At 37.6% G+C, this 25,788-nt stretch overlaps 1 protein-coding gene across 1 annotated transcript; it reads left to right on the top strand.

Annotated features, from left to right (window-relative positions):
• The first annotated feature begins 4,221 nt into the window (after window positions 1–4,221).
• Window positions 4,222–20,610, top strand: LOC149191611 (uncharacterized). The gene is made up of 4 exons (XM_089404359.1): window positions 4,222–4,762; window positions 5,300–8,259; window positions 18,854–19,161; window positions 19,463–20,610. The coding sequence occupies exons 2-4, from the start codon at window positions 5,309–5,311 to the stop codon at window positions 19,840–19,842; spliced, it is 3,639 nt and encodes a 1,212-aa protein (XP_089260485.1). The 5' UTR covers window positions 4,222–4,762; window positions 5,300–5,308; the 3' UTR covers window positions 19,843–20,610.
• The last annotated feature ends 5,178 nt before the right edge of the window (window positions 20,611–25,788 follow it).

A 25,788-nucleotide genomic window follows, 5' to 3' on the forward strand; every position in this document is an offset into this window, starting at 1 on the left:
CGACACAATGGGCTCGTAAAACGATCAAAATTACATATATCAAGCTAACTAATAAGCGTATGATAACGCGTTATTTATAACTGAGGATGCTACAACTACTTCCTAAATTCTGCGCTGCTAAATAGACACGTGAATAACCACGTCTGGAGATCTAGTAATATGGTAGCCGTGACAATTAAATCCAAGGAGTGGTGGCTGTTGGATTTGGGTTCACGGAGCAGTCCACAGGTGTTAGCACACCTCCTGAGATTAAGGAATTTGCCACGCAAGTCTTCACGTGGTGAAAAACAGAGTCCTGCCACCACAAAACTCTTAGGTTGACCACCGATTTGACTGTCCTTGACCATGGCCTTTGGTGAGTGATTCGGTTGAACCAAGGGGACACGTTCCATGTACACATCATTTGCAGCTTGCCCATGTGGCCGGATTCTCCAGTAGACACCTGTAACATAGACTTCAACAAAATGGCTGCGGAAAGTTGAGCTGGCTGCGGAAACTGACAAGATTCCGCAGCTGACTGAGCAAAAATCTAAATCAAACAGCAGTCATAAGACATAGTTAGGAAACCATTTTATAAGCTCTTTTTAAACTAATATGCAATGATTTGACAACTTGGTGGTTCAAGTAGCTGAAAAAGAAGGCTAAAAAGGTGTACAGGGAAGATGCAAGTTTGGGACTCAACACTTGGATGCTCTCAACACATCACATCACCCTCTATTTATAGCAAAAAGAGGGGCTCCAAAGAATAGATGAAGGTACACATCTATTGGACTAATTTACTTCAAGCCTACATGACTTGAAAACCAATACTTACTTGTCAACTTCAAAAATTCATTTCTCCACTTCTACAATTTGGAATTCGATGATTCTCGAAGCATTGGATTCTTCTTTCTGCCCTCTATTGTCTCATGCCATCACATGTAGAAATGTGCTCCCAGAATTTCCCCAAACATGGTTGGGTTCAAAACACCATACTTGGGTTCCAAGCCCACAAGTGACCCTTGTGGTGCTTTTCCCTCCAAACCCTGAACCATAGGGCTTGGAGTACCCCTAAGCTACACAAATCAACATGTAGTGGGTGTCACTTTTAATTTATTATGGTTAAGGAAATTAGCAAAGGCAAGGAGGCATTAATTGGCATTTTATTTATGAAAATAAAGGAAAATAGGAGAAAAGGGAGATAAAAGGTCACAAATTTGCATGAGAGGAAAATTGAAGGGAAAATAGAGAAAATTGAGGAAAACAGAGGCCTTAATGATAAAAATGCTTTTGAGGATCAGTTCACAACTTTTGTTGGTTCAACTTTTGTTAGTTCAACTTTTGTTAGTTCAACTTTTGTTAGTTCAATTTTGGATCTCTCTCTATTCTCTCATACTATTGCACACTTAGAGCATTCTTGGAGTACTCTAGCATTGGAGAAAGCAAGTAAACAAAGGCAAAGGAAGGACAAGGAAAGCAAAGGAAAAAACAAGGAAAGCAAAGGAAAAACAAGGAAGGTTGGATCAAGTAGCTTCAACAAGAAAAAATGCAGGTAACAAGTTGCATGTATGATTTCCTAGATGGTTTGTGAATTCATGGTACATGCACTTGTGTATTTGGTTATCTAATTGTCATTTGCATGGGTTTTGCCGAGTGTGACAATGGTTTCAACCTTTCCTTGCCATTTCCGAATAACCATGGTGTGATGGGATTCTTTTGTTTGGTTTAGCTTTAAATTTCTAGAAGGTTTTGGAATTGGGTGATGTGGTCTCACGAAAATTCCCAAGGGTGGGGGGTGGAGGTGGTTTAATCTCCAGGAAGCCATCAACATGTGGATGGAGATAGGAAAATTCCTCAAGGTAACGGTGAAGAAATTCTACGACATCCAAGCTTGTTTTGGGCTTAGTGATCCCTTGAAAAATTTTGGCGAGATCACGGTAGCTTGAGAGTGAAGGTGGTTTAATCTTCAAGAAGCCCTGGTTGTTTACGTCTTGAGTTTCCACATTCATGCAAGGAATATGGCACTAGGGTGATTAGCTAAAAGAAAGATTTGGTTCAACTCAATCTATGGTTCGGTTATATGTGGAAGTCCCTGACTTGGTTGGCTTTTGCATAAGTTAATAAGAGCAATTTTCCTATTGTATTCTATGAGCACTTGTACATGTTATCATGGTGATTTGATGACAACAATCATGGTTAATAATCTGGTTATGTGCTGGTTATAAGGATGGATTTGCAATGTACTCTAGCCATGTCTTGTTCAGGATTTGATAAGTATTTGATGGTTAATGAATGCATGGGCTAACAAATGTTATTACAACTATTATGAGAGGGCATTAGACCTTCTTGATGATTCCCAGATAAGTTTCAGACTCCTATGTTCAGATATGCATTCATGACCTGTAGATTACATGTTCATCATATGTTTGACGAAATGACTGTCATGGTTAGGCATGGTTAGGTCAAGTCTTTGATCAAGTTTGGTATGATCGACATTGTCTTCAAGTCTTTTACCATTCTGGAAAGTTTTAGGAAGTTATGAGCAGTGGTATGGAGGCTGGCTTGGAATTGTGGCTTAGATCTCAAGATCACAGGCACTGAACTGAACAGTTTGGGTCACAGCCACACCTAGGCAGGCTTTTGTATGTGGTTGGAGGGTCACAACCACACCCTTGCAGGCTTGTGCATGCAGTTAGGGTGTTTAGTCACTGAAAAAGCTATCCAACTTAGGGTTGGATCACTTGGGGTGGTCCTTTAGCCCCACTTCCATAACTGAAGCTTAGAGGTTGGGTCATGTCATGGTAACTCTTCCTCTCATGTTTACCTCGATAGACCAGTGAAATAGGATAAACGTGGGAGGGGTGGTTACAAAATCAGGGGGACTTATTGCTAGGTCTTGGTGCCATGTAATGTTGGAGGTGGAAATCTAAAGAATATAAGAACTACTATAGAATCTGGTGCCAAGTTTGGAGCCACTAACACTCTAGTTAGTAGTTTGGTCAACCATCACCGAAAATTGGGAATATTATTGGCCAAATAGGAAGTTTCTTGACACCAATTGTCGTAGCCACAAAAGCATATCGCAATAGGTTCCTTGAAGTATGAGGTGGAAAAAATGGAAAATGGTGTTTGCGAGAAGAGAGCATAGACCCCTAATGTTAGAATTGGAGAAGAAATGAGACCTTGCATTCCATATACAATTCAGTAGGAACAAAAAATACTTGAAAACCCTTGACTTATATTGGCATGCCAAAACTCTAATTGCATGTGCTATAGAAGACAAGTGTTCTCAATGCAACAAAATTCTCAAGAAGCTTAACTAGGTAGACCATGAGTATGAAAATCTCATTAAGGTCATTTGAGCATTAAAGGCTGCTAATGAGAAAGTAAGGGAGTGACACATGACATAGAAGCAAAAAATAATGTTTTGATGATGGGAGGACAAGTATAGCTCAATTTGCAGCAACTATTAGGGCTGCACATGCATGAACCACTTTTCCAAATTTCATTTATGTTGCTTTTGACTATAGATCTAAGAATGAGTTTATGTTCTTCTAAGTCATATAGCTCTATCCAACTTTTTGATTTATGTATTATTATTGGACAAACCCTAAATAATTCATGTTTAATATTAAGTTGCTAAATATTCTTTTTAATTTATAATACTTGGATAAACCCACACATGAGAAAAACATTTCATAAAACAACTAATACACTTTGATAAATCTGAAAAACATATGTAAATTAGCCTTTTAAAAAATAACTTCTACTAAATTCAAATCGCAAAATAACTATATATAATTACTTTAAAAAACCTTCTAAACTAGAAAAAGAATAATACCTAAACATTTGACTTAAAAAAAACAAATATATATATAATATAATGAACATATGGATGCAAGACACTTACTTTAAAAAAAACCTTCTCCACTAGAAAAAAAACAATACTTAAACATTTGACATTTAAATTTAAATTTGGAAAAAACAATACTTAAACATTTGACATTTGATACCTAAATTAAATTTAAATTTACATTTATATAATAATAATAATAATAATTACCCAATACTATTGAAAAAACAAATTGAGTGATAATGAATATTATTATTATAATTTTTTTAATTTATATGTAATTTCTTTTTGGGTGAGCAGGAATATCCTCACATGTTAGGGAATAGGACCAATCTTACTATGCCTACAGTGCTGAGAGGGGATGTGATTCATGTTGTGCAAGTATCCCCACATCCAAGCGAATGGTTAATCCAGCCCAGCCCACTTTGAACACACTTTTAAGGGAATTGGGGTATGGTCACACGAATATTCTCACGATCCCAGGACGAGAGTAATAGTATTGAACATTCTCTCACAGAAGGCTAAGCAACCATGCTCAAAAACCTCGGCCACATGGGACTTTTAAGCAACATACAAGGGCTTGTGTCCCAAAACATCTTCCGACTTGGACAACAGATAGAAACCCTACTGCTATTCCTTTAATTGCTCGTGAATGATGGGATCGACGGGAACCTTCCCTCTCCCCATGATTGTGCGAGAGATCGAAGTATATAAAAACGCATCCAGAAAGATTGTTATTACATTTGTGTAAGGCATGCAGTTTGTTTATTGGTTCCTATTTACCCCTTCTCTTCTGGTTGTTGTGGGGGTTGCGTAGGCCACCGGCGTATTCAGTCTCTATATCCTTGACACGGCTTCTGTGGGTCGGCCTGCCAAATCTTGAAAGATCTATTCTCAGGGTTTCATTTCCATTTTGCCGAAGCATTCAAGGTCAGAAATCTTCATCGATCCTGTAATGTTAATTTTCATAATCAGAAAATTAAAACTTGGCGGTGTTTTAATTATCTCTCGCAAAATGCTTTTTGTATTCTCATGTTTTCTTTTTGTTTTCGTGCAAAAAATTCGTTGCGTTTTGCTTGTTTTTGAAAAAAATCCAATCAACTTCTATAGAGATTAGGTCGGGTTTTCAATCCCCAAAACAGAGAAAACATACTGTAAAAGTCTTCAGCGTTTAGGTTGTGCACAGGGGTGCAGATAAGTTTGCATGCAGATAATTTTGCGTATGGTGTATAAAAAGATTGCATCGCCGAATTGTCTGCAGAAAGTTTTGCTAGGGCGTTCTTTATTGAGATGTTTAATCCTAACATTATTATTCTGTAAGAGTCCATATTTTACACGGGGTTTTGAAGGTGCAATGCGGACTATTTGAGCCGAAACTCGCAAGAGTTTCCACTTGCAATATATCTGCACATATACGTATATCTATATAGTCCTTAGTAAAGTAATTTTATTCATTGAGTGTGTTAGCTCGTCAAAATGGTAAAAGGAGGAGGAGCGAGAGCGAGAGCGAGAGGAATAAGGCATTCAAGTCCTCCTCATGACTCGAAGAAGCATAGGGGTTGGGATTCGGTATCCGGAAGACAAGAGGAGCATGAACATCATCACCATCATCGCCGTCGTCGTCTTTCTTCAAGCCTAAGCAGAAGCCAAAGAGATGGAAGAGGGGTTCAGCAGGGAAAACCTGTAAGAAATTTGTCTGCAGGTGGTGAGAATTTAACAAGGGCATCGTCGAAGCGTGACGAGCCCAGAATACAATATTCCGATGTTAGGCGAGAATTTGTAAAGGAGCAGTATCCGAAGTATTCGGGTAATAACCAGGACAATTTCATAGAGAAATCGGTTACTGCAGCAACCAGAAGCAATTTCATAGAGAAATCGGTTACTGCAGCAACCAGAAGAGACGAGACGATCAGAGCGTCTTCATCCATTGAAAAGGAGCAGTATCCGAAATATTCTGATGCTAAACAAGAATTTGTAAAGGAGCAGAATCCGAAGTATTCTGTTGATAACCAGGGCATCTTCACACAGAAATCGATTACTACAGCATCCAGAAGCGATGAGGAACTCAGAAGGCCTTCATCCATCGAGAAGGAACAGTATCCGAAGTATTCCGATGCTAGTCGAAAATTTGTAAACGAGCAATATCCGAACTATTCCGATGCTAGTCGAGAATTTGTAAACGAGCAGTATCCGAAGTATTCCGATACCAGTCGAGAATTTGTAAACGAGCAGTACCCGAAGTATTCCGTTAATAACCGGGATAATTTCACACAGAAAACGATTACTACATTACACAGAAGACACGATGAGATCAGAAGGCCCTCATCCATTGAAGCATCGAGGTGGTCATCAGTTGCAGATATAGAGGAGTTCAGAAGGCCATTGCCATTGTCAGACAGAAAATATTCTTCATTTCATTACACTGATGGACAGGATGGCCTCCTTCAAGGCCGCAATTCTTCTTTTACTTCTTCCTTAGCTTTATCTGCACCTGTAAACAGTGCTGGAAACGGGAACAAAGTTATAGGAAGGGATCCTGAATTACTTAACCAAAATAAGGATACTCAATTTGCAAGCAGGTCTGTAGAGGGGAAAGTTCTAGATACCTGTGGCATGTTAGAGCAAAGATCTATTGTGTTGAAAGATGGAACAGTGCAGACTTTTTTCACATTGCCTCCTACGAGTTCAGAGAATCCATTGTCCAAATCCAAACCGTACTCCAATAATGACGTGATTTGCAGTAATACTGGTATATTGTATTCAGATGGCAATGAGGCATTTGGCCCCCCTCCAAATCTGGTTGGAACCCAACATTGTCAGGATCCCCAATATACCAAATCAAAGAGTAACCATGAGTTACATTGTGGCAGACTATCACTGGGACAAGCTGTTGATCAGGAAGAGGAACATATGAAAAAGATGGATTATTCAAGGAATACGACATATAATATTGGGTTGGTCCAGTGTAAAAGCTCAGCATTAGATACCGACACTTCTAGATTATCTAGGGGTGCCTTGTTTTCTGGACATAGAGATTCTTTACATGCATCCTCAGAAGACTTCAGTAGTGGCAAGTTGCATAATGTTTCTACTCATGAAAACTACAGACAGAGAGATACTTACATCAATGAGAATGGTTTAGTACTTAATACACAGAACTTGTCTCCCGAAGGTCTTCAGCCTTGTTTGCGAAAACGATTGCATGGTAGCCCATCTAGAGGCCAATCTTTAGCTCATTACACAGAATATGCCAGGAGAGAGAGGCCTGAGGGTAATTTTGTGTCTCATGACGTGTACATCAATGACCAGCATAGCCTATATCAAGATAGTGCTTGTAGCTCCCAAAGGGGAGCAACTTCACAGTATGGATCTTTGGTAAGATCATATATTGATGGTCACAGGCCTGATCAGATGGAAGACACTGGAGATATAGGAAGACACTTGAGAGGTGTAAAAAATGATCATCCCATGGAAAGGGATCCAGTAGACCACTATGGAAATATGTGCAAGACCTCCCCTCCACGGGCTATTTCAAGTGATTTGCATGGAGAATCTTTTAATTCAAAGAGGGGTCACATATCGGATGTTTTGAGAAGGGAGGCATCACAAAATAATTTAATCAGGCATGATAGGAAAGAGTATCCATACAGAAGAGAACTTTCTGATATGGATCAATTGGAAAAAGCTAGGACCTCCTTACAAGAGGCCACTGCTAGTCCACGTGGATCTAGGTTAAGCCCTTTATCCAGATCACACCTACCTATTCGAGAGCTGGACTTACATGGAAATGTTCGCAGAGTGTTGAAAAGGAAGTACATTGATGAGGATAATCATAGGGGTGACATAGAGCGGGTCATTCTGAAGGACTGGGATAAGTCTAAGAAGCTTCAAGAAATGGATCTTGATGAGAATAATTGGAGAGATCAAGAAAAAAATATCTATCGTACATATGTGGGGAGAACATCCAATGATGATAGCTTGCGAAGGGTTTCTGATTCGAGGTTATCCCCTCGGGGCAATTCATTTCATATGTCAAGGCAATCACCTGAGTCAAAGATTAACCAGGCAAAGTTCAGTGGTCAGTCAAGATGGAAAAAACGAGACTGGCACTATGCCAATGATCCCAGGCAGAACATCAAGGAAGAACAGAGTTTCCATCGCCCTTACAAATTTCAGAAAGCCAGTGTTCAGTATGATGAACAAGGCACCTCATGGAATAGGCCTTGTGCAAAAGATGATGAACTATTATGCAATGAGGAATCTTTTCAGCAGCTTGATTTGCCTGAGGATTCTGATGCCTTCAAACAACAAGTTCAGAGAGCATTTCTGCGTTTTTCAAAAGTTCTCAATGAGGATCCATTGCAACGAAAACTTTATGAAGAGCAGGGGAAAGCTGGATCCTTGCCTTGCATCGTGTGTAGCAGCAGGTCTGTGTTCTGATTTGTTAAGTACTATTGCACACGAAAAATTTATGAGTCAAAAATGTATATTTTTCTTGATTCAAGTTCTGCACTTAAGATCTTTGAGTTCTCTCTTTCTAAGATAACATCAAATATAATTCTTTAGTTCCCAGAGATGCCCACAATCTCAAGTTTTAACTTTTTAGAGTTTTTTATGAATATATTGTCCCTTTCATCAGCCCTTTCTTAACCTTTACTTTTGATTTCATTTCTTGTTCGAAAGTAGTCAGTAGTTACTGGTTCGTCCTTAAGGGATCCCTCTGTTAAATCTTATTGGCTGTTTATGTCATGAAAGGAAAGCATCTCTGGTTCTAGAGTTTGCTATGATGCTAATAAAACAGGAGACTGAACATTGAAGTTGAGAAAGGGGTCAACTGAGAACCTTTACAGATTTAGTTTGAGAAACTCCATAGATCTACTGACTTGCATGATAACTAAAGTCCTCATGAGAAGTCAGATTGTGCAAATGCCTGGTGGTTACACATGATAGCAAGTCTATAGCTGTAATGTTTTGATGAAGTTGCCGTTTTTCCTTGTAATTTTGTGGCCTGAAGCTGTTATCATATATCTTACAGCTACAAGTATTTTCAACAATTTAAATTCCAGATATAACGTTTTAGCCAATGAGATTTATCATTAGAGCGTGCTACTTTTGGTCTTCAGTTGATGATTCATTGATTCTAATTGGTGCAGCTGAAGCTATGAAATTTGAACAAATTCTTCTCTGGTCTTAATTGCTTATAGGCTAGATATGCAGACTTTCTCAGGGAAACAGTATTTGGAACATTTACTGAGGGGGAGGGAGAGGGTGCATGCATGCATGTACATGCCAACTACAGACAATATTCTACAGCAGCAGATGATATGGTTGCATCCCTCTTGAATTATAGAGGGAGAGGGTGCATGCATCCATGTGCTTGCCATATGGCCTTAAATAAGGCATGAGCTACCACTATCTACTCTTAGAGGCACATGCCACCAGTTAAAGATAGACTACGAGTCAATAAAAATTAATTTCTGTTTGGTTTAATTTTTAGTGAATTTTATTTTGGAGTTTAGTCACATGCAAACATATTTTTGGAAAACCTAGTAACCGCTATTTTGATCTGTCAGGGAGAGGGAAGAGGTATGGATTCATTCATCGAGTCTTGAATCTAGCAGTGAGCAGCTTAAGGGTGTTTTCCTTTAGCAGTGTGTTTTTTTTTTGTTTTTTTAAATGTTCAGGATTAATAAAAGCAGTGACTGTTTTTCTACATCATTTGTTTATAGATTTTAACACAGCCAACTTGATAGGTTCGTAGTTCTGCTGTTTTTAGTTTCCTGTAGAAATTGTAGTACAGTGCAGAATCTGTCTACCATGAGTTAAAAAATTTCAGCATAGTGTGAGTGGTTTGCTGAAACCTTCTAGGAATCTTTGAATGGACTGTGGGGATTCTACCTGTGAGAGGGAGCTGTTGGGAGCTTTCAGGGGTGAGATACTCATGATGCATGCTTAACTAAAGCACAGTGGACCTGTGGTCAGGTTGTTTTTCTTTGGTTAGGATACTGATCTGTTTTGTTTTGCAGAAGATTCCAGTGCAGCAGTATGACTATACTCAGTCACATATATGAAGACAGAGTGGAAGGTCCCGCTAGCCTCTTTTTGTGGAATTTTTGGATAAGGATGTCGGAGGAGCAGGATCTGTGGGGATCAGATATTAAGATAGATTGAAAGGTCCCTCTAACTTCATTCCATGGAAGTGTTGAGTAAAGACGTTGTTGAAGGAGCATGATCTGTCGAATTTTGTTGAAAATCTAGTTGTAGAGCTTACCAATCCCTTCTTCTTGGTAAATGATAAAAGGAATATGGCTGAGGTCAAGCAAGTCATCCTCGACTTTGTGAAAGATCTTTTGATCCCTCAGTTCGATGAGAAGATCACGAGAAATGACATGTTTGATATTCTAGTCACTCTTTATTAGAGCGAGAACATCAGTTATAAGATGTTGAGGAATAAATTTAGAGCCATTCAGATGAGCAAGGTAGACATTGTAGTTGCCCACTTGATGAGATCATTGAACTTTGTGATAATATTGCAGTAGTTGGAGAGCAAGGGTGAAGAGCTAGTACCCATTGCATTAAATGGGTTCTCTTCTTCCTTGAAACCTTTTGTCTGTGGGTATTTTGCTTGGAAAAAGATTCCTACTTTTGAGAAACTAGGGGATGACTTCATCTAGGAGGAGACGAGATTGGAGACCTATTATTGTAGGTGTGGAGGAGGAGGAGAATCTTGCCGTCATTAGCAAGATGAACATGGGCAACAAGAAAGGAGGGCTTGGAAGGAGTTAGGAAGGGAAGAGAGAGGATTTAGGTTCCTCTATCTACGGAAATAAGGATTTGAGCCACATCTAGGGCTTCACAAGTGTCAAAAGTTTGGGCACTTTTTTTCTAAGTGTCATGAGAAGAAGGGGAAGGGGAAGCGACAATGGTATAAGCTGTTTGTAGGGAGTGGAGAAGCATTAGTTGGAGTGGGTTAGTTTTCATCCAAGCTTTAGACACACTTCTCTATGGTCTCGTGCCTATCAGATAACACATGTTTGGTGTTTGCTAGTATGTGGATAATGGAACCTCCAAACATGAGACCTCTAATAAGAGTCCTTCGACAATTTTCAGGAACAAGAGTCTAGCATGCAAGTGGAACTTGGTGATGATACCATGTATGTAGTTGTAGGAGTGGGATCCATCTTAGTCCAAATGCGATTAGGTGACATCCTCATGACCATTGGTGTTTTGTATGTACTTGGCTTAACTAAAAATATCCTTTCAATTTCAATGATGATAGAGCTTTGGATATATAGTTAAGTTTGACAATCAACAAGTTCTCATCTAAAAGAGATGCTTGGATCTTATTTAGGTGTTGGCCAAAGGTGTTTGTAAGGGTGGTTTATGTAGGTTGCAGGGGGATCTCGTGAGAGATCTAGTGCATGACAATGACAACTTGTGTGAACTTTGGCATGAGAGACTAGGTCACTTGCATTATGGAGCATTGTCAACCTTGAAGAACATGGTGTAGGGATTACCAGACTTAAAGGTTGAGAAGAAAGGAGTGTGCAAGAGTTGTGCTCTTATAAAGCATGTGAAAGTTGTTTTTCCTAGAAATGAGCATAGGTCAAGAGAGATTCTTGACCCAATCCAGTTAGATACATTTGGACCCATGTGTTCAACTTTATTATTAGGTAACATTTACTGTGTATTTTTTGTTGAAGATTCTTTTGTTAATGAAGTCCAAGGATGAGGTCTTCAGGAAGTTTCAAGGGTTCAAGGCCCTTGTAGAAAAATAAAACAAGTAAAATTAAGGTGTTTAAGGTCTAGCAATGGAGGGGAGTATACCTCTAAGGAGTTTGATAGCTTTTGGAAGGAAGTTGGAATCAAGGAGGAGCTGACAGTTCCTTACAAACCTTAGCAAAATGGGTTGCAGAGAGGAAGAATAGATTGATCACAAAAACAACCAAATCCATGATTCATGATTTGTATCATCGATCCATGTGTTTCTAGGTAGAAGCATGTCTTACTGCTATCTGTATTCGAAAGACGTCAAAGGAGGCATTCACAAGTGAGAAGCCTCAGGTATCATATCTTTCTGTTTTTGGTTATATTGTCTACATTCATATCCTTGATGAGAAAAGGATCAAGTTAGAACCTACTAGTTTGAAGGGCATCTTTATAGGTTATAGTGAAGACCTCAAAAGTCTGTAGAGTTTACATTCCATCTCAATGGAAGGTAGTTGTGAGAAAAGATGTCAAGTTTGATGAGGATGCATGGTCCTCTAAGTCGTAGGAATCTCTAATAATGACCATGGAGGTTCTTGCTGCCCCAAAAGCATATTTGTAGAAATTAGAAAAATAAAAGAAATAGATTCATATTCGCAAGTTTCCAAAGGTGTTGGGGCTGCCTCTTTACCCGTGTTCAACTAGAAATCCTAGATGGCTCACCTAGACATTGAAGGAGGCAGTAGAGCAAGTTGGTGCTCCATCTTCCTTTTGAGTAAGCCATCCTTCTAAAAGTTCCCTAATTATGTTGCACTAATGTCCTCCATTATTGATACAAAACCTTTCAATTATGAGGAGAGATAGTAGGGAGTTGGGTATAGTAGAATGACATATCATGAAGAATGATGTGTGGGTGATAGTGTCTATATCATAGGGGAAGTCAATGGTTGTAACTTGTACATGGTTAAGCATGTGGCATATAGTAGTATAGAGAAATACAAAGTGTGCCTATATCATAGGGTAAGTCAATGGTTGTACATGGTTAAACATGTGGTAGATGGTAGTATAGAGAAATACCAAGTGTGGTTCATGGCTAGAAAGTTCTAGAAAGAGTGAATTGGCTATGAGGAGAGTTTTGCTCTTTTTGCTAGGTATACCTCTATCAGATTTATCATTTCTTTTGCAGTAGTCTTTGGTTGGAGTTTATTATATATATCAAATGGATATAAGACAACATTTTTTAATGGGTTGAATGAGGACGTTTACATAAAGTTAGCCAAAAGGCTTAAAGGTGAATGGGCATGAGACCCATTGATCCAATTGTGGATGGAGCAACCTTTAGATGTTGTAGAAGCATTTGGTTTTGTTGTTTTTGATCTCTATCCAATATAGGTTTAATTCATTTACTAAGTAGTTTACCCAAAACAAGGTGGTGAAGATGTGTAGTTTACTCGAAACAAGGTGGTGAAGATCCAAATTGAGATGTAGTCTCGAATCGAATTGAAGTTTCTCTCTTTAGAGATTGAGAGCTAGATCTAGGGCTAGTAGTTATATTGCTTGCAATATCCTTCTTTGCACATCATATAAAGAAGCAATGGCACAAGCATGGGCATCAACAAATGAATACCCATATTTGTAGTTTGAGGAAGGTTCTTTATGGGTTGAAAATTCACCATGTCCATGGTACTATAGGATCAATGACTACATTTCAAGTTTGGGTTTCGATAAGATAGATTTCTAATTTTTAGCATTTGGTTGATTGTTCCAATCATCTTGCTTTAGCCCCGTATGTCGGTGATTTTTATATTGATAGGAATTTCAAAGAAACTCATAGAATGGCATAGGACAAAATTGGTGAAGAATTTGACATGAAGGACATTGGCTTGAATCTTGATGCACTAATTTCTAGGTCTAGAGGTGGGGCAAAGACTCAATGAAGTTTTCCTTGGACAAGGTAAGTGCCTAACTGAGATTTTTAAAAGATTTTAGATGATATACTACAAGCCAATGGCTACTCCTATGGTAGCAACTCTGATGTCCTTTATTAATTCTGATTTAGATTTGATTGATCCATCTATGTACATGCAACTGATAGGTTCCCTTGTACTTTTCATCCATCACTTTGAGTCCGTGCATGGTGCAGCCTAGGTAGGTTGATTGAGTTGTTGCAAAACCTATGCTCCGGTACTTGAAGGGCATGATGCATTTTGGACGGAGATATGCTGGTGATGGAGAGGTGTTATTTCAAGGATTTTCAAATTTTGATTGGGTGGGTAGTGCTAGTGATCGGAAGAGCATTTCAAGATGTTTTATCTATGCTGATAAGTGTGTCTATTTTGGAATAGGGCTTCCGGAATTTTAATTTAATTATCAATAAATATTAGGTGGATGGTATGGATTTAATCTCCACAAAATATTTTAGAATATTCTTATTAGTAGTAGTCACATATCAAAGGTTGAGATTTATCTAAAAAAGTAGTTATGCCCTTTTTTTTCCCTTTTAATTAAATTGATTAATCAAAATAATAACTTATGAACAAGTGTCATATGAAATGAGTTTATGGATTTTTGGGCATGTGGTATTGAATTTTGATAAGCCATGGTATTGGCCCATGGTATTGTAACAAATCCTATTTACAGGCTAAGAATCACAATGGTATATTGGGGATGAATCTCCATGGTTAAGAATATTGTTACATGTTGTTTTAAATGTATTTATGTTTGAGTCATAAATTTTGATTATACTTAATAATAGTGATAATAATTTAAAATAAAGTTATAATTTAGTTAATTTTTATGATTTTCTTATTAATCTTGGCAATGTGAGATGTATCAGAAGCAAGTGTTACAATGTCTAGCCATTTAATTTATAAGGTAACACAAGTTTAAGATTAGGCATGGTTTCTTGTTTCAATAGGAAACAAAATTGTGTAGCACTTAGTGCAGCAGAGGCAGAATTAGTGGCCAGTTCTGCTAGTTGTGAGGCTATCTGGTTTTGCAAGTTACTAGCAAAGCTGATAGAGCAGAGTTTGGATGCAACTTTGATTTATTGTGACAAGCAGAGTTGTATTAAACTCTTTGAAAATCTAGTATTTCATGATTGATCAGCATATTGAAATTAGGTCCCACTTCATAACAGATGGTGTTTAGAAGGGAGTTCTGGTTCTGCAATACATTTCAACGGATCAGTTGCTAATATCTTGGCCAAACCACTTGCAAAAGGGATATTTGAGATGTTCAGACTCCAGAGAACAACTTGGTGTGGCGAACACTTTCCTTTTTAAGAGGGAGTGTTAATGAAAGTACTTCAGGCAGAGTGAGAGGGTAGCATTAGACAAGGAATGTGCAACGACCAGCTATTCTTAGAGGCATGCACCATTAGTTAAAGATAGACTAGGAGTCAAAAGTAAAAATAAAAATCTGTTTGGTTTTAGTTTTAGTAAATTCTACTTCTCAGTTTGAGACAGGCAAACCAATTTTCGTAAAACCTGTTATGCCCTACTCAGATCTATAAGTGGGAGAACAGAGGTACAGATTCATTTGTAAGTCTGGAGTCTAGCAGTGAGCGGTTTAGGATTATTTTCTGCAGCAGTTTTTTTCATGTTCAGAATTAATAAAAACAGCGAAACGCCCATAGCAGTCAGTTTTGCTACTACACGTCACTTGAGTCCCAATAGTATCGCCCCATATAATCTATATTGACCACTCCGTTCTGTAGGTGTTGGGTCAGCTTAAGGTCAGGATTAGCTAGTGCCAGTAGCCAGGTTGTGTGTGCCCGAGAGCTCAGAGTGGTAGGTGGCGCAGGGACCGACGGCTATCCGAGCGGAGACTGTAACGAGCGAGGCATCCGTTGCACTCACCGAACTGCACCTGCTGTAGTCGACCTCCAGCTAAAACCTCACAAGCCAGCCAGGTAAGCACCCGTCTTTGGAGCATCCGTCCTACCAATTGCAATAGCAATGTAACTCACCTTGTCTGAACTTGTCTTCACCGGCTACGACCTTGTCGCCTTTCCAATAACCCAAATAGCAACGCCCAGGGCATGTGTAGTAACTACTGCACCGGCTACGTGTATCCCCATATTAGAAGCTAGAAGCCCGGAACGAAAGGCTCACCATCTCACAGCAGCCGATCGATCTACAACTAACTAGATAATGGCAATGATCAGTCAACCGCCACCACTACAAGGGCTCATCGAACAGCGCAAATACATATAAGATCTATTTCGCACCTTCCGAAGCCAACTCTCTTCATATACATATTTTATCTCTGAACTATCACACGAACGAAGTGCAGTAAGCGACAGCGAATTCAATACAGACAGTGTGCATCCCGATCCATCCAGACATATTAGATTAGATTATATATGATCGTGACAAGTGGTGACTTCGCCAGCATCAAGTGACAGGTTTTGACAGTCTTATTCTGCTGCTTTTAGTTTTCTGTAGAAATTGTAGTACAGTGCAGAATCTGTAGCACAAGTTAGAAAATCAACAACATTTACAGATTAATAAATTCAAGAATCATGGCAGAAATGTTAAACTGTACCACAAAATGCTGATAGTCATCCATGTAGAGGAGAAAATATAGCATGGTTGCCACATCATGTTTGATTCATTCAACTGTGACGATAGCTATTATCCAGTTATTCAGCTGAATCGACATGCTGATGAGGTATCTGTTATCATTTCCAGGGACAATGAAATATAACATTATTGCAGCAATTCTGAGCATTTTTGGGTTTGGCTTCTGTTGGTGTTGGCTCGCATAACTGATGACATTTGTTTTATGGAAGAAGATTACTGCAAAGTGATGCAAAATAGCATGACATGTGGTTATTCCTTTTAAATTCTTAAGAATGAAGTTCTCAAGGAACAGGCTTTACTTCTGACTGAATCAGGTTCAAAGATGCTTTTTAGATGGGTGAGATTGTGTTTGAAACTGGGCCTTCATCATAGATAATGTGACCCCATCTGTGCCAAGAGAAGCAAGTTATATGAAATTTAGGTACAGATGTTTCCTTAGTCTTGAAACCATACTCTTGAGATTAGAGGCATCTTCAACTCTCTGGAAGACAAAGTGTTTGTCAAATCACTGAACAGAGCTTTTAACTTCATTCCTTCTGATTCATGCATTAGTAATGATTAACAGCATTGAAAAATAAATAGCCTAATCTGGGATAACGACAGTACCTTTCTGTATCAAGCTGAGTGTTGGTATATTGGATTTCAACGTTGTTAGGTCCATACTTGTAGTAGATGGCAATACCGACATTTTGTAACAATCAAGTGTGGGAAATAATGTTTTATTTTGCAATTTCTAGGCATTGTTGGCGAGGCGAAGTATAAAATGACTTAATTTTTAAATCTCCAGACTCTGTTTGATGAAAGTTAGAAAACAGATGTTGGTGGAACATGCCATTTGGAGGGAAGACGCATTGTGCATTAAGATCTATATCCATTCCTACACTTTATACTGATTTATGAAAAATTCACTTGATTAACCACCCATCCTCCTGTGCACACAGTGCACACCTTACACAAGCAAGCACCTATTATTAGCTTTCAAGCACACATGCAACTAAGCAAGGACATGTGCATATGGACAATTATTTTTTCAATCATATATATACATATCTATGATTTTATATATTCTCTTTCTCTTTAGTGCTATTATAAGTTTGAATTTTGTTTTTAACTTTTTATTTATAATTTTAAGTTTAATACAACTTAGTAATGTTTATTAAATACCATATTGGCAATTACTTTCCACAAATTTATACTATTAGTCTGCCCCGCAGCTCCCCCCTCTCAGATACACAAATGTACTTGTGTTTATTGAGAGTCAATAACTCGTGCATACACTTTATTTGCTATCCATAATTTGATGTATTTGTTGGGTCATTTTCTGTATGATTACTTAATACCCCACAGCCCCCCCCCCCCTTAGTTTTTTGTTTTGTTTTGTTAAATGGTGGTTCAGGACACTGGGAGGCTGCTACATCCACGGAAAATCTGGGCAGATCAACCCTGAAGGGAATCAATTCCCGCTGGCCAAACTAGCAGGGCCTAACCCCAAGGGCATCGAGGAAAATTGACTCTGTGACCTCCCAATCAGCGAGGTACTTAGCAAGGGAACTTGACCAGTTGAGCTAACCCTTGAGGCTAGCTCCCCCCTCTCAGATAAACACAAATATATTTGTGTTTATTGAGACTCCGAGAGTCAATAACTCGTGCATGCACTTTATTTGCTATCCATAATTTGATGTATTTGTTGGGTCATTTTCAATATGATAACTTATCCAAATATTGATGCATCCCTGTCATTACCTTGAAAGTTCAATGCTTAGTATTGAATGGACATGAGTGAAGTTTTTTTCTGATGTCCACATTTTGTGATCCTAGGCTAGCTAGTGGTATTTTGACTACCTGGAACAACCAACGTTCAAATTGAAAATGTATCTTGATGAGTATTGATGAAGTTGTTTGTATTGTGGATAATCCCTCTTTTCTGTTATGATGTGTTCATAACATCATAACAGACTTTGAGTGAGGTGCAGCATTCTAAAGCCAGGTATGAGGGGGATGTGTAATGCCCATGCCTAAGGCTATCATGACATGTGGCATAAGTTGGTCCGAAATAATTTTAATTTTATTATTATTTTTAATTGATTAAGGATGAGACTGGTGGTGGCGTGGCCTGGTCAAAAGCTGGCCATTTTCTGGTAGTTGGCAATATACGTTCATGGCCCGATTCAGAGCAAAATTCCTGCCTTAAATTATGATTGTTTGGTTCGGTAGCAAGTAGCTAATACAGTAATAATTATTCTTACTGACAAAAATCCAGGCATGAACATCAAGTTTGGGTTTGAGGATAATGGATTTGGTCAGAAAAATCAGTGCCATCATTATTCTGTAAAAGAGCCTGTGTTGTGTATAACATTTATGATTTGATCCTTTGTATAGTCAGCCACTGCTTGATAATAATCTTATTAGTCTTAATTCACATAAAGAGTTCCATAGGATAACAATGGTAAATGGCATTGGTTGTTGAGGAAGTAGTTCTTGTGTCCCTTGACCTGTGACATTATTTAGGTGGATTTAAACTATTATTGGTAGGGATTTATAGGTTTCTGTCAATGTTCTTTCGGGAATGAATTTTCCAATTATATGATTATCTCTAGTTTATGTTTTTTGCAAATAGCTATATTATTGATATGGCTTTCTGTAGTTTGTGTATTTCGCTTAAATTTTCTGTCTGGAAATTTAGCTTCTTATTTATAATGACATTTTGTTTCTATATTCTCCTTTGCAGGTTTCCAAAAGATTTCATAGATACACACAGCTTGGTTATGCATACGTTCAATTCTCTAAAAGTTGGCCTTAGAGCAGAACACTTGGGCCTGCATAAGGCTTTGTGTGTCTTGATGGGTTGGAATCACGTTGTACCACCAGGTAATGCGAAAGGGTACCAGTTACTTCCATTGCCCGATGCAAGAGCCATGAAAGAAGATCTTATTCTATGGCCACCACTGGTTATTGTGCATAATGCAAACGGTGAAATGAACAAAGATGGGTCTGAGCATGTTGTTAGCAATCTAGATATGGATGAGATTCTTCAAGGTAGAGTCTCTTTTTAAATTCAAGTTGCAGCATATTTTTTATGAATATGCTCTCTGCTTTGGGTAACTTTATTTGTTGTAACAATTGATATTAAAATCTATGACATGTATCCAAGTAAACAAGGTACTCACTAGAAAATCACTACATCCTAACAAGTTGGGAAGGCATATTTCTTTAAATGTGTATGTGGGATGTTGTTATGATTAACATAATGCTTTTTACAGGTTTTTGCATGCGGTTGTTCAAATGAAAATGTGATATTTGTTTCTCTAATGTTACTTTAGTTTCTTATTTCTACCAGGTCTTGGATTCAGCAATGGCAAAATGAAGGTAGTGAATGGAAGTAGTACTATTCAAGGCACACTACTTGTCAAATTCTCTCCAACTTTTTCTGGGTTACAGGAGGCTGAACGATTGCATAAATATTGTGAAGACAACCATTGTGGAAGAAGTGATTGGCTTCAAGTTCAGTCCCAACATGAAAGCCAACAAAATCTTTCCGAAGATTCAGATCTTTTACAGGCTGATGGAAATGTGAAGGATAACAAGAAGCAATTTTATGGTTATATTGGAATTGCTGGAGATTTGGAGAAAGTTGATTTTGATACTAAGAAACGGACCTTGGTTAAGAGCAGGAAGGATATAGAAGCTATCACAGATGGTACAGTTCATGGAGTGTAAGGCAGCAACATTATTAACACCTTTGAAGCACTGCCTTTAAAAGCCTTTGAATCTGTGAAATTGTTCTGTTTCCAATATGAAGTTTCTACTTCATTTGCAGGGAAAAAGTAACACAGTAAGGAGGTTCAGTGGGTAGCGTTCCAATAGTTTGGTTATTGTGGCCTTGTAGGATAAAGTGAAAGTTCCTGGGACGGGGAATATTTTGAGACCCGCTGTTGAATATATTTATATCAAGTAAGATGGACAGAATCAGGGTAAGTCACTTTTGTGTGGACATGATAATTGAGTTGTGAAGAGTTGGAGCCGGATTAAGACTTGTGAAATGGGGTTTTGAGGTAGAATTTGTGAACATGTTTAAAGTGCTCTAAAGTGCACTCATGAATTTTTGCTTTGACAGTGTAAGGCGATGAAAATATGAAGAATCTGAAGGCTTTACCTACTTCTGGAGGGTGGGTTCCTACCACCGGGTCTTTTTGGTCCTGAAGGAGTTCTGATAGCCAAGAAAGTTGCAATGAAACTTTGTAAACAGCTAGGACTTATGAAAAGTACTCTTCTATACCGTGCTTTAAGCACCATGGTGAGGGTTGTTTTCATTTGTACTCGCTAGTAATATGATGCTCTTTTTAGGAGATCAATTTTTGTTTTGCGTTTTGTTGAAGCAATATTTATTTCAATTTCAAAAGACTCAGATCATCAAATGTAGATTACATATACATCAATGATCATTAAGCCTATTTCTGTATATATGAAAAAGGTATTTTTGATTCATTTCCCTTTCTGGCTGATGACTTATCTATCAAATTTGTAAATAGTATTTCCCACTTTGCTGCCTTCGTCTTTTGTTTGAGAGTTGCATTGTTGAATGCCAGCGAATAGAAAATTGAAATATGAGTTATTCACCTCTTTATTTTCATATGCTCCTGGCAATAAACATTTCATGTTAGAAATGGATTGTATATACAGTATACTTCAGCCAGAACCAGCTTTTCAAGAAAATATGGTTAAATGTGGATGCAAATAACTTCATAGGACCATGGTGCTTTCTGCTTAAGCCAGAATAACTTCATAGGACCACAGGCACCGAGTTTTTTCAAAAGGCATGCACGTTTCCTTTTTCTTTCGTCAGTGAATTTTAAATTCCAATTAGTGTGAAATTTTTAAACCCTAGGTGGCTCATCTTTACATTTTGTTAATTAAATAACTTGGAAATTAATTTCCAGCTATTGCTGGTGTGACTCCTTTGGAATATTATTGGTTGGAGGAATTACTTGGGTGCTGAAGGTTCAAAACTGAGTTGGTGAATTGTTTGTTTAAGAGCCAAGCAAAGGTGTTATTCTAGATGGGGTAGTAGCAATGAGTACTGCCATAAAAGGTGGCATTCTTCAGGATGACGTGGAGAAGTTAATGCTCTTGAAGTCACTCCATTATCTCTTGAATAGAAATTCTTGGTGGAGTAGCTACCAAACTTCAAAAACAGGAAAGGTTTCTTTACATCCATTCGATGTATTTTGTATTCTCCATCTCAAAAATCAAACCAAAGACCTAATAAAGCTAATGGAAAAATGTACTTGGTGATTGGAGCAAAAGCCTCCTTATAGCCCACTTGCGTGCTTTGGAAGAAACCTTTCACTAGAAACCTCACTTTTAACTTTTTAACGCTATGATTTCTGTCATGATTAATCTAGTAGAGCCACTTCAAACTCACCATTGAGTTTCCTTTCAGTCTTGACACTATGCTCCCCCCATAGTTCTTCATGATGGATGTGTTCTCCCCTAGCATGACATCCCACCAAACTTGTTAGTCTCCTAAAAGCCAGAATGCATTGAATATATGATGCCAGAATGCTTTGAATCTATGATGTTTCTCATCAATGCAATGTAGTTTGAAAACTTCTTTGGAGGCTTGCTCTTTCTAAATGTGTTCATAGGAAGTCTCAACATACTATTGAGCATCCGCCAAAATCTTGTCACTACCCCCTGACATAATTCTTCATGATGGATGTGTTCTCTAGCATGATATCCCACCAAACTTGTTGGTCTTATTGCCTCTTAAAAGGCAGAAGGCCTTGAATGTTTCTCATCAATGCCATGTAGTTTGAAAACATCTTTGGAGGCTTGCTCTCTCTAAATGTACTCGTAAGAATTTCAACATACTCTTGAGCATCCACCAATGTTTGAGTGAACGATTGAGGTCTCTTGGACATAAATGGAAGGTGCTAATGTCACCCTCTCCTTAACTGAAGGTTGTTGTCTTGTACTAGAAATAACTTGTGTTTATGTTACCTTGGCTCAAACTTAAGAGTTTTCTACTTCTCATCCTCTCTCTGAAATAGGCTCGTGGAACTGCTTGGATTCCTCCCTCAAACTTTACATCCTTGCTTATTGCCATCTTCCTCTACTCTAGAATATAGACCTTGTGGGCCTTTGAATTCTCACACTAACCCACAAATAAACCACCCTCATTGGAGGGATCCAACTTGCTCCTTTTCTCTATGCATTTGGACAACAAAAGATGTAGAAATGACTTACCTCTAGCTTTACTATAGTGAAGCCCTCATTTGATTTCTTGTCCTCCAAGATCTTGTTAGAACCCTATTTTGGATGTAGATTTTTGTGTCTCATGCTTGTGGCCAAAGGAACATTGACAAAGTCCTAGTCATGGATCATGCTTTAGCAATGTATAATAAGGATCTTTTTTTTGCAACCCCATTTTGTCATGGGTTGTATGGAATAATCAAATCTCTCTTGATCGCTATGTGTACCTTTAGAAATCCTCAAGCTCCCTAGAGGCATACATACCTCCGTTATTTGGTCTGAAGACCTTGATCTCCATTTTTGTTTTCTTCTCAACTAAAGCTTTGAATCCCTGAAACAATTTTTTTTCCCCTCAAAACAAGTAAATCTCTATGATGTTAGTGTCCCATTTTCTATTCTACAAATTATACAAGTTGTCACTACTATGAACTAGGGCTTGAATAGGTTCAACATGTAACTTATAGGCTACCTCCTTTAATCCCTATCACTTGTTGCTTCAGGGATATGTTCCTTTGAAGACATGTTTCCTTTACCCATGTTAGATCCTTTTTGTTTGTTCTTTGTTTGTGCAAATAAGGCTGGGGTATCATCTCCACCCTTCTCCTTGGCCTTTGTTGCCATTCAAGTCTCTTGTTGGATGTAATATAGTCACCAATAAATGAAAATTGTAACCTAAAAACAAGAATTCTGGTTTCTGGCTAAACAATTCATATTTTTCTATAAAAACAACAAAGTCAACCCCCTATAAAAATAAGGCACTGTGGTAGCACCATTTTGTTTGGAAAGTGGTTAAATTGACCCTTGAATTGAAAAGCAATGCCTTTGGGAACACCACTTTTATATTTGGAGTTGGCCCTAACAACTAGGATGAAAGTTAAATATACTCCTAGATTGTAGTATTTGAATATTATTTATCAATCTTATTTTTATTTTTATTTAAATATTGATTTTTTTTGGAAAAAAACCAAAGTATTTTTTTGGGTCTAATAATGAAAAAATAGTTTGTTTTTATAAAAGGAGTTGTCTTTAGTGCGAATTTTTGGACTTTCAGGTGCCGGAATCTGATGGAAAAATTTGAGGTGAAATTTTGATTTGTGTTATTTAAACTGGTTTTTTGAGTGTATATATGGATTCGTCACTCTCAAAAACCCCCAGGAGGTTACCCATGAAATTTGTGATTTCAATAAATCTCGCTGCAATTTAGAGAAATTAAATAGGGAAAACCCACCAGAAAAACTTCCAACTACTTTATAAAACTGCATATATATAATAAAGAAAAAAATCTTAAACCGTAAAAAATATTAAAAAAACTAAAGAATCTAGGCATTAACATAATGAAATATGTAACATCAAAACAAAAATTTGGTTTAAAAAACTCATATTTTTGGATAATAAGAGCAAAGTCAACTCTCAAATAAATATATAGCACCATTCTGTTTGGAAGGTGGTTTAATTGACCCTTGAATTGAAAAGTGATGCTCCACTTTTATTTTTGGAGTTCGCCATAACCACTAGGATAAAATTTTAATCTACTCCTAAATTTGTGGAAGTTGAATATTATTTATTATTTATTAGTATTATATTGAAAAAATAAAATTTTGAAAAAACTATTATTTTTTGTTTTCTAATAATGAAAAAATAAGTAAATATATATTTTTATATTTGTGTGAAATAATAAAAAACAAAATAAAACTAAAAAGTAAAATAAAAAATTGAAAAAACCAAATTATTATTATTATTATTTTTGTTTTCTAATAGTGAAAAAATAACTTTATATATATATATATATATATTTTTTTTTTTTGAAATAATAAAAAACAAATTAAAACTAAAAAAACAAAAAAAATCTAAAACCATAAAAAATAATATTAAAAAAAAAAGCTAAGACAAGAGAAAAAATTAAAAACATACTTAAATTGATTTATTTATTTAGTCATGCATTTGATGAAAGTTGTAACCTCAAAACAAACTCTAACTAAAAATACCCATATTTTTGTATAAAAACAACAAAGTCAACCCCCATTGGCAACACCATTTTGTTTGCAAGCCACTTTTATTTTCGGAGTTGGTCATAATAATTAGGATAAAAGTTAAATTTACTCCTAAATTATAGTACTTGAATACTATTTATCTTTTTTTTGGTCAAGTAAGAGTAGAGCTTTCAATACCAGAAAAAATATTACATATCGTACACGTCTTTACAAGTGTAAAGATTAACAAAAGACATACTTGTTGTTGATTTAACGGTCAACAAAGTCAACAAAATCCAAAACCTTACACATAAAACCTCCAACCATTTTACAACCCGATAGCCATTCGATAAGAACCCCAATGATCTGACGGTCCTTAAAGAAATCGCATTGGAAACTTATGTGACCCTTGCCTGCTTTACAATGTCGACAGAGAAAATAAACTAATGGTGTATAAAACTTCGGGTCCGCTCTTGGACTTAACCTCCGCCCATTTTGAAACCCGATATCCTTTCGATCAAAAACTCAAGTGATCTGACGATCCTTAATGATATCGCATCGGACACATGCGCGACTTTTACTCGCTTCACGGATCCGATAAGGATTATAAGCCATTGGTTTATAAAATTTCGGGTCTGCTTTAAGACTTAACCTCCAATCACTTTTAAAACCCGATATCCATTCGATCAAGCCCCTTGTGATCCGATGGTCCTCAATGATATCAGATCGGAAACTAGCGCGACATTTACTCGCTTTACAGAGTCGATAAAGATTATAAACCATTGATTTATAAATCTTCAGGGCTGCTTGTAGACTTAACCTCCGATCATTTCCAAACTCGATAGCCATTCGATAACGAAGGCCATCAAATCCTATGGTATGCGGCCCTTCAACTAGCCCGATGTTTACCACATACTCATCCCCTATACCCGCTGTTTACCACATACTCATCCCCTATAGTTAACTCTAACTTAAGCATTGATTGTGGGATCGACTGTTAGGATTTACTGCGACACTCTCCTACTTCCACTAGTCTTCCTCTTGCTCATTACTAATGGTTTGGAAGTATTTCATATCTTTGGCCGCTTGTTGTTGACAGTCATCACGCAGTTTACCCTAGGGTATCGAATCCCAATCGTACCTAATATAGCTTTCCTTACATAGCACTCCTTCATTCGTTAGACGATCATCTAACATATTGGCTTTTCTTCGCACATGAACGACGCTGACAGTTCTCAGAGTTCGCAAGTGGGAATGAATACGCTAAAAGACCTGTGATAGCCTCCAATGTTTCGGCACTTTCCCAGGTGCCGTTCCATTACACATCTTCTTGGCCGCATTAATGACCAATTTAGAGTCATCTTCAATGATGGTGTTGTGTAAATTTGACTCGATCAGGATTTCCAGGCACTGCTCTAAGGCCATGAGCTCTGCCATGTTA

The sequence above is a fragment of the Pinus tabuliformis genome, chromosome 2_2, assembly GCF_031772625.1.
Source record: "Pinus tabuliformis cultivar Carrire ecotype Pingquan chromosome 2_2, CPIR1, whole genome shotgun sequence".
NCBI classification, from domain to species: Eukaryota; Viridiplantae; Streptophyta; class Pinopsida; order Pinales; family Pinaceae; genus Pinus; species Pinus tabuliformis.

Coding starts and splice junctions, on each gene's coding strand:
- LOC149191611 (XM_089404359.1), top strand. CDS start 5,309: ATGGTAAAAGGAGGAGGAGCGAGAGCGAGAGCGAGAGGAATAAGGCAT. Junction 8,260..18,853: donor TGCATCGTGTGTAGCAGCAG/GTCTGTGTTCTG, acceptor TCTCCTTTGCAG/GTTTCCAAAAGATTTCATAG. Junction 19,162..19,462: donor TATGGATGAGATTCTTCAAG/GTAGAGTCTCTT, acceptor TATTTCTACCAG/GTCTTGGATTCAGCAATGGC.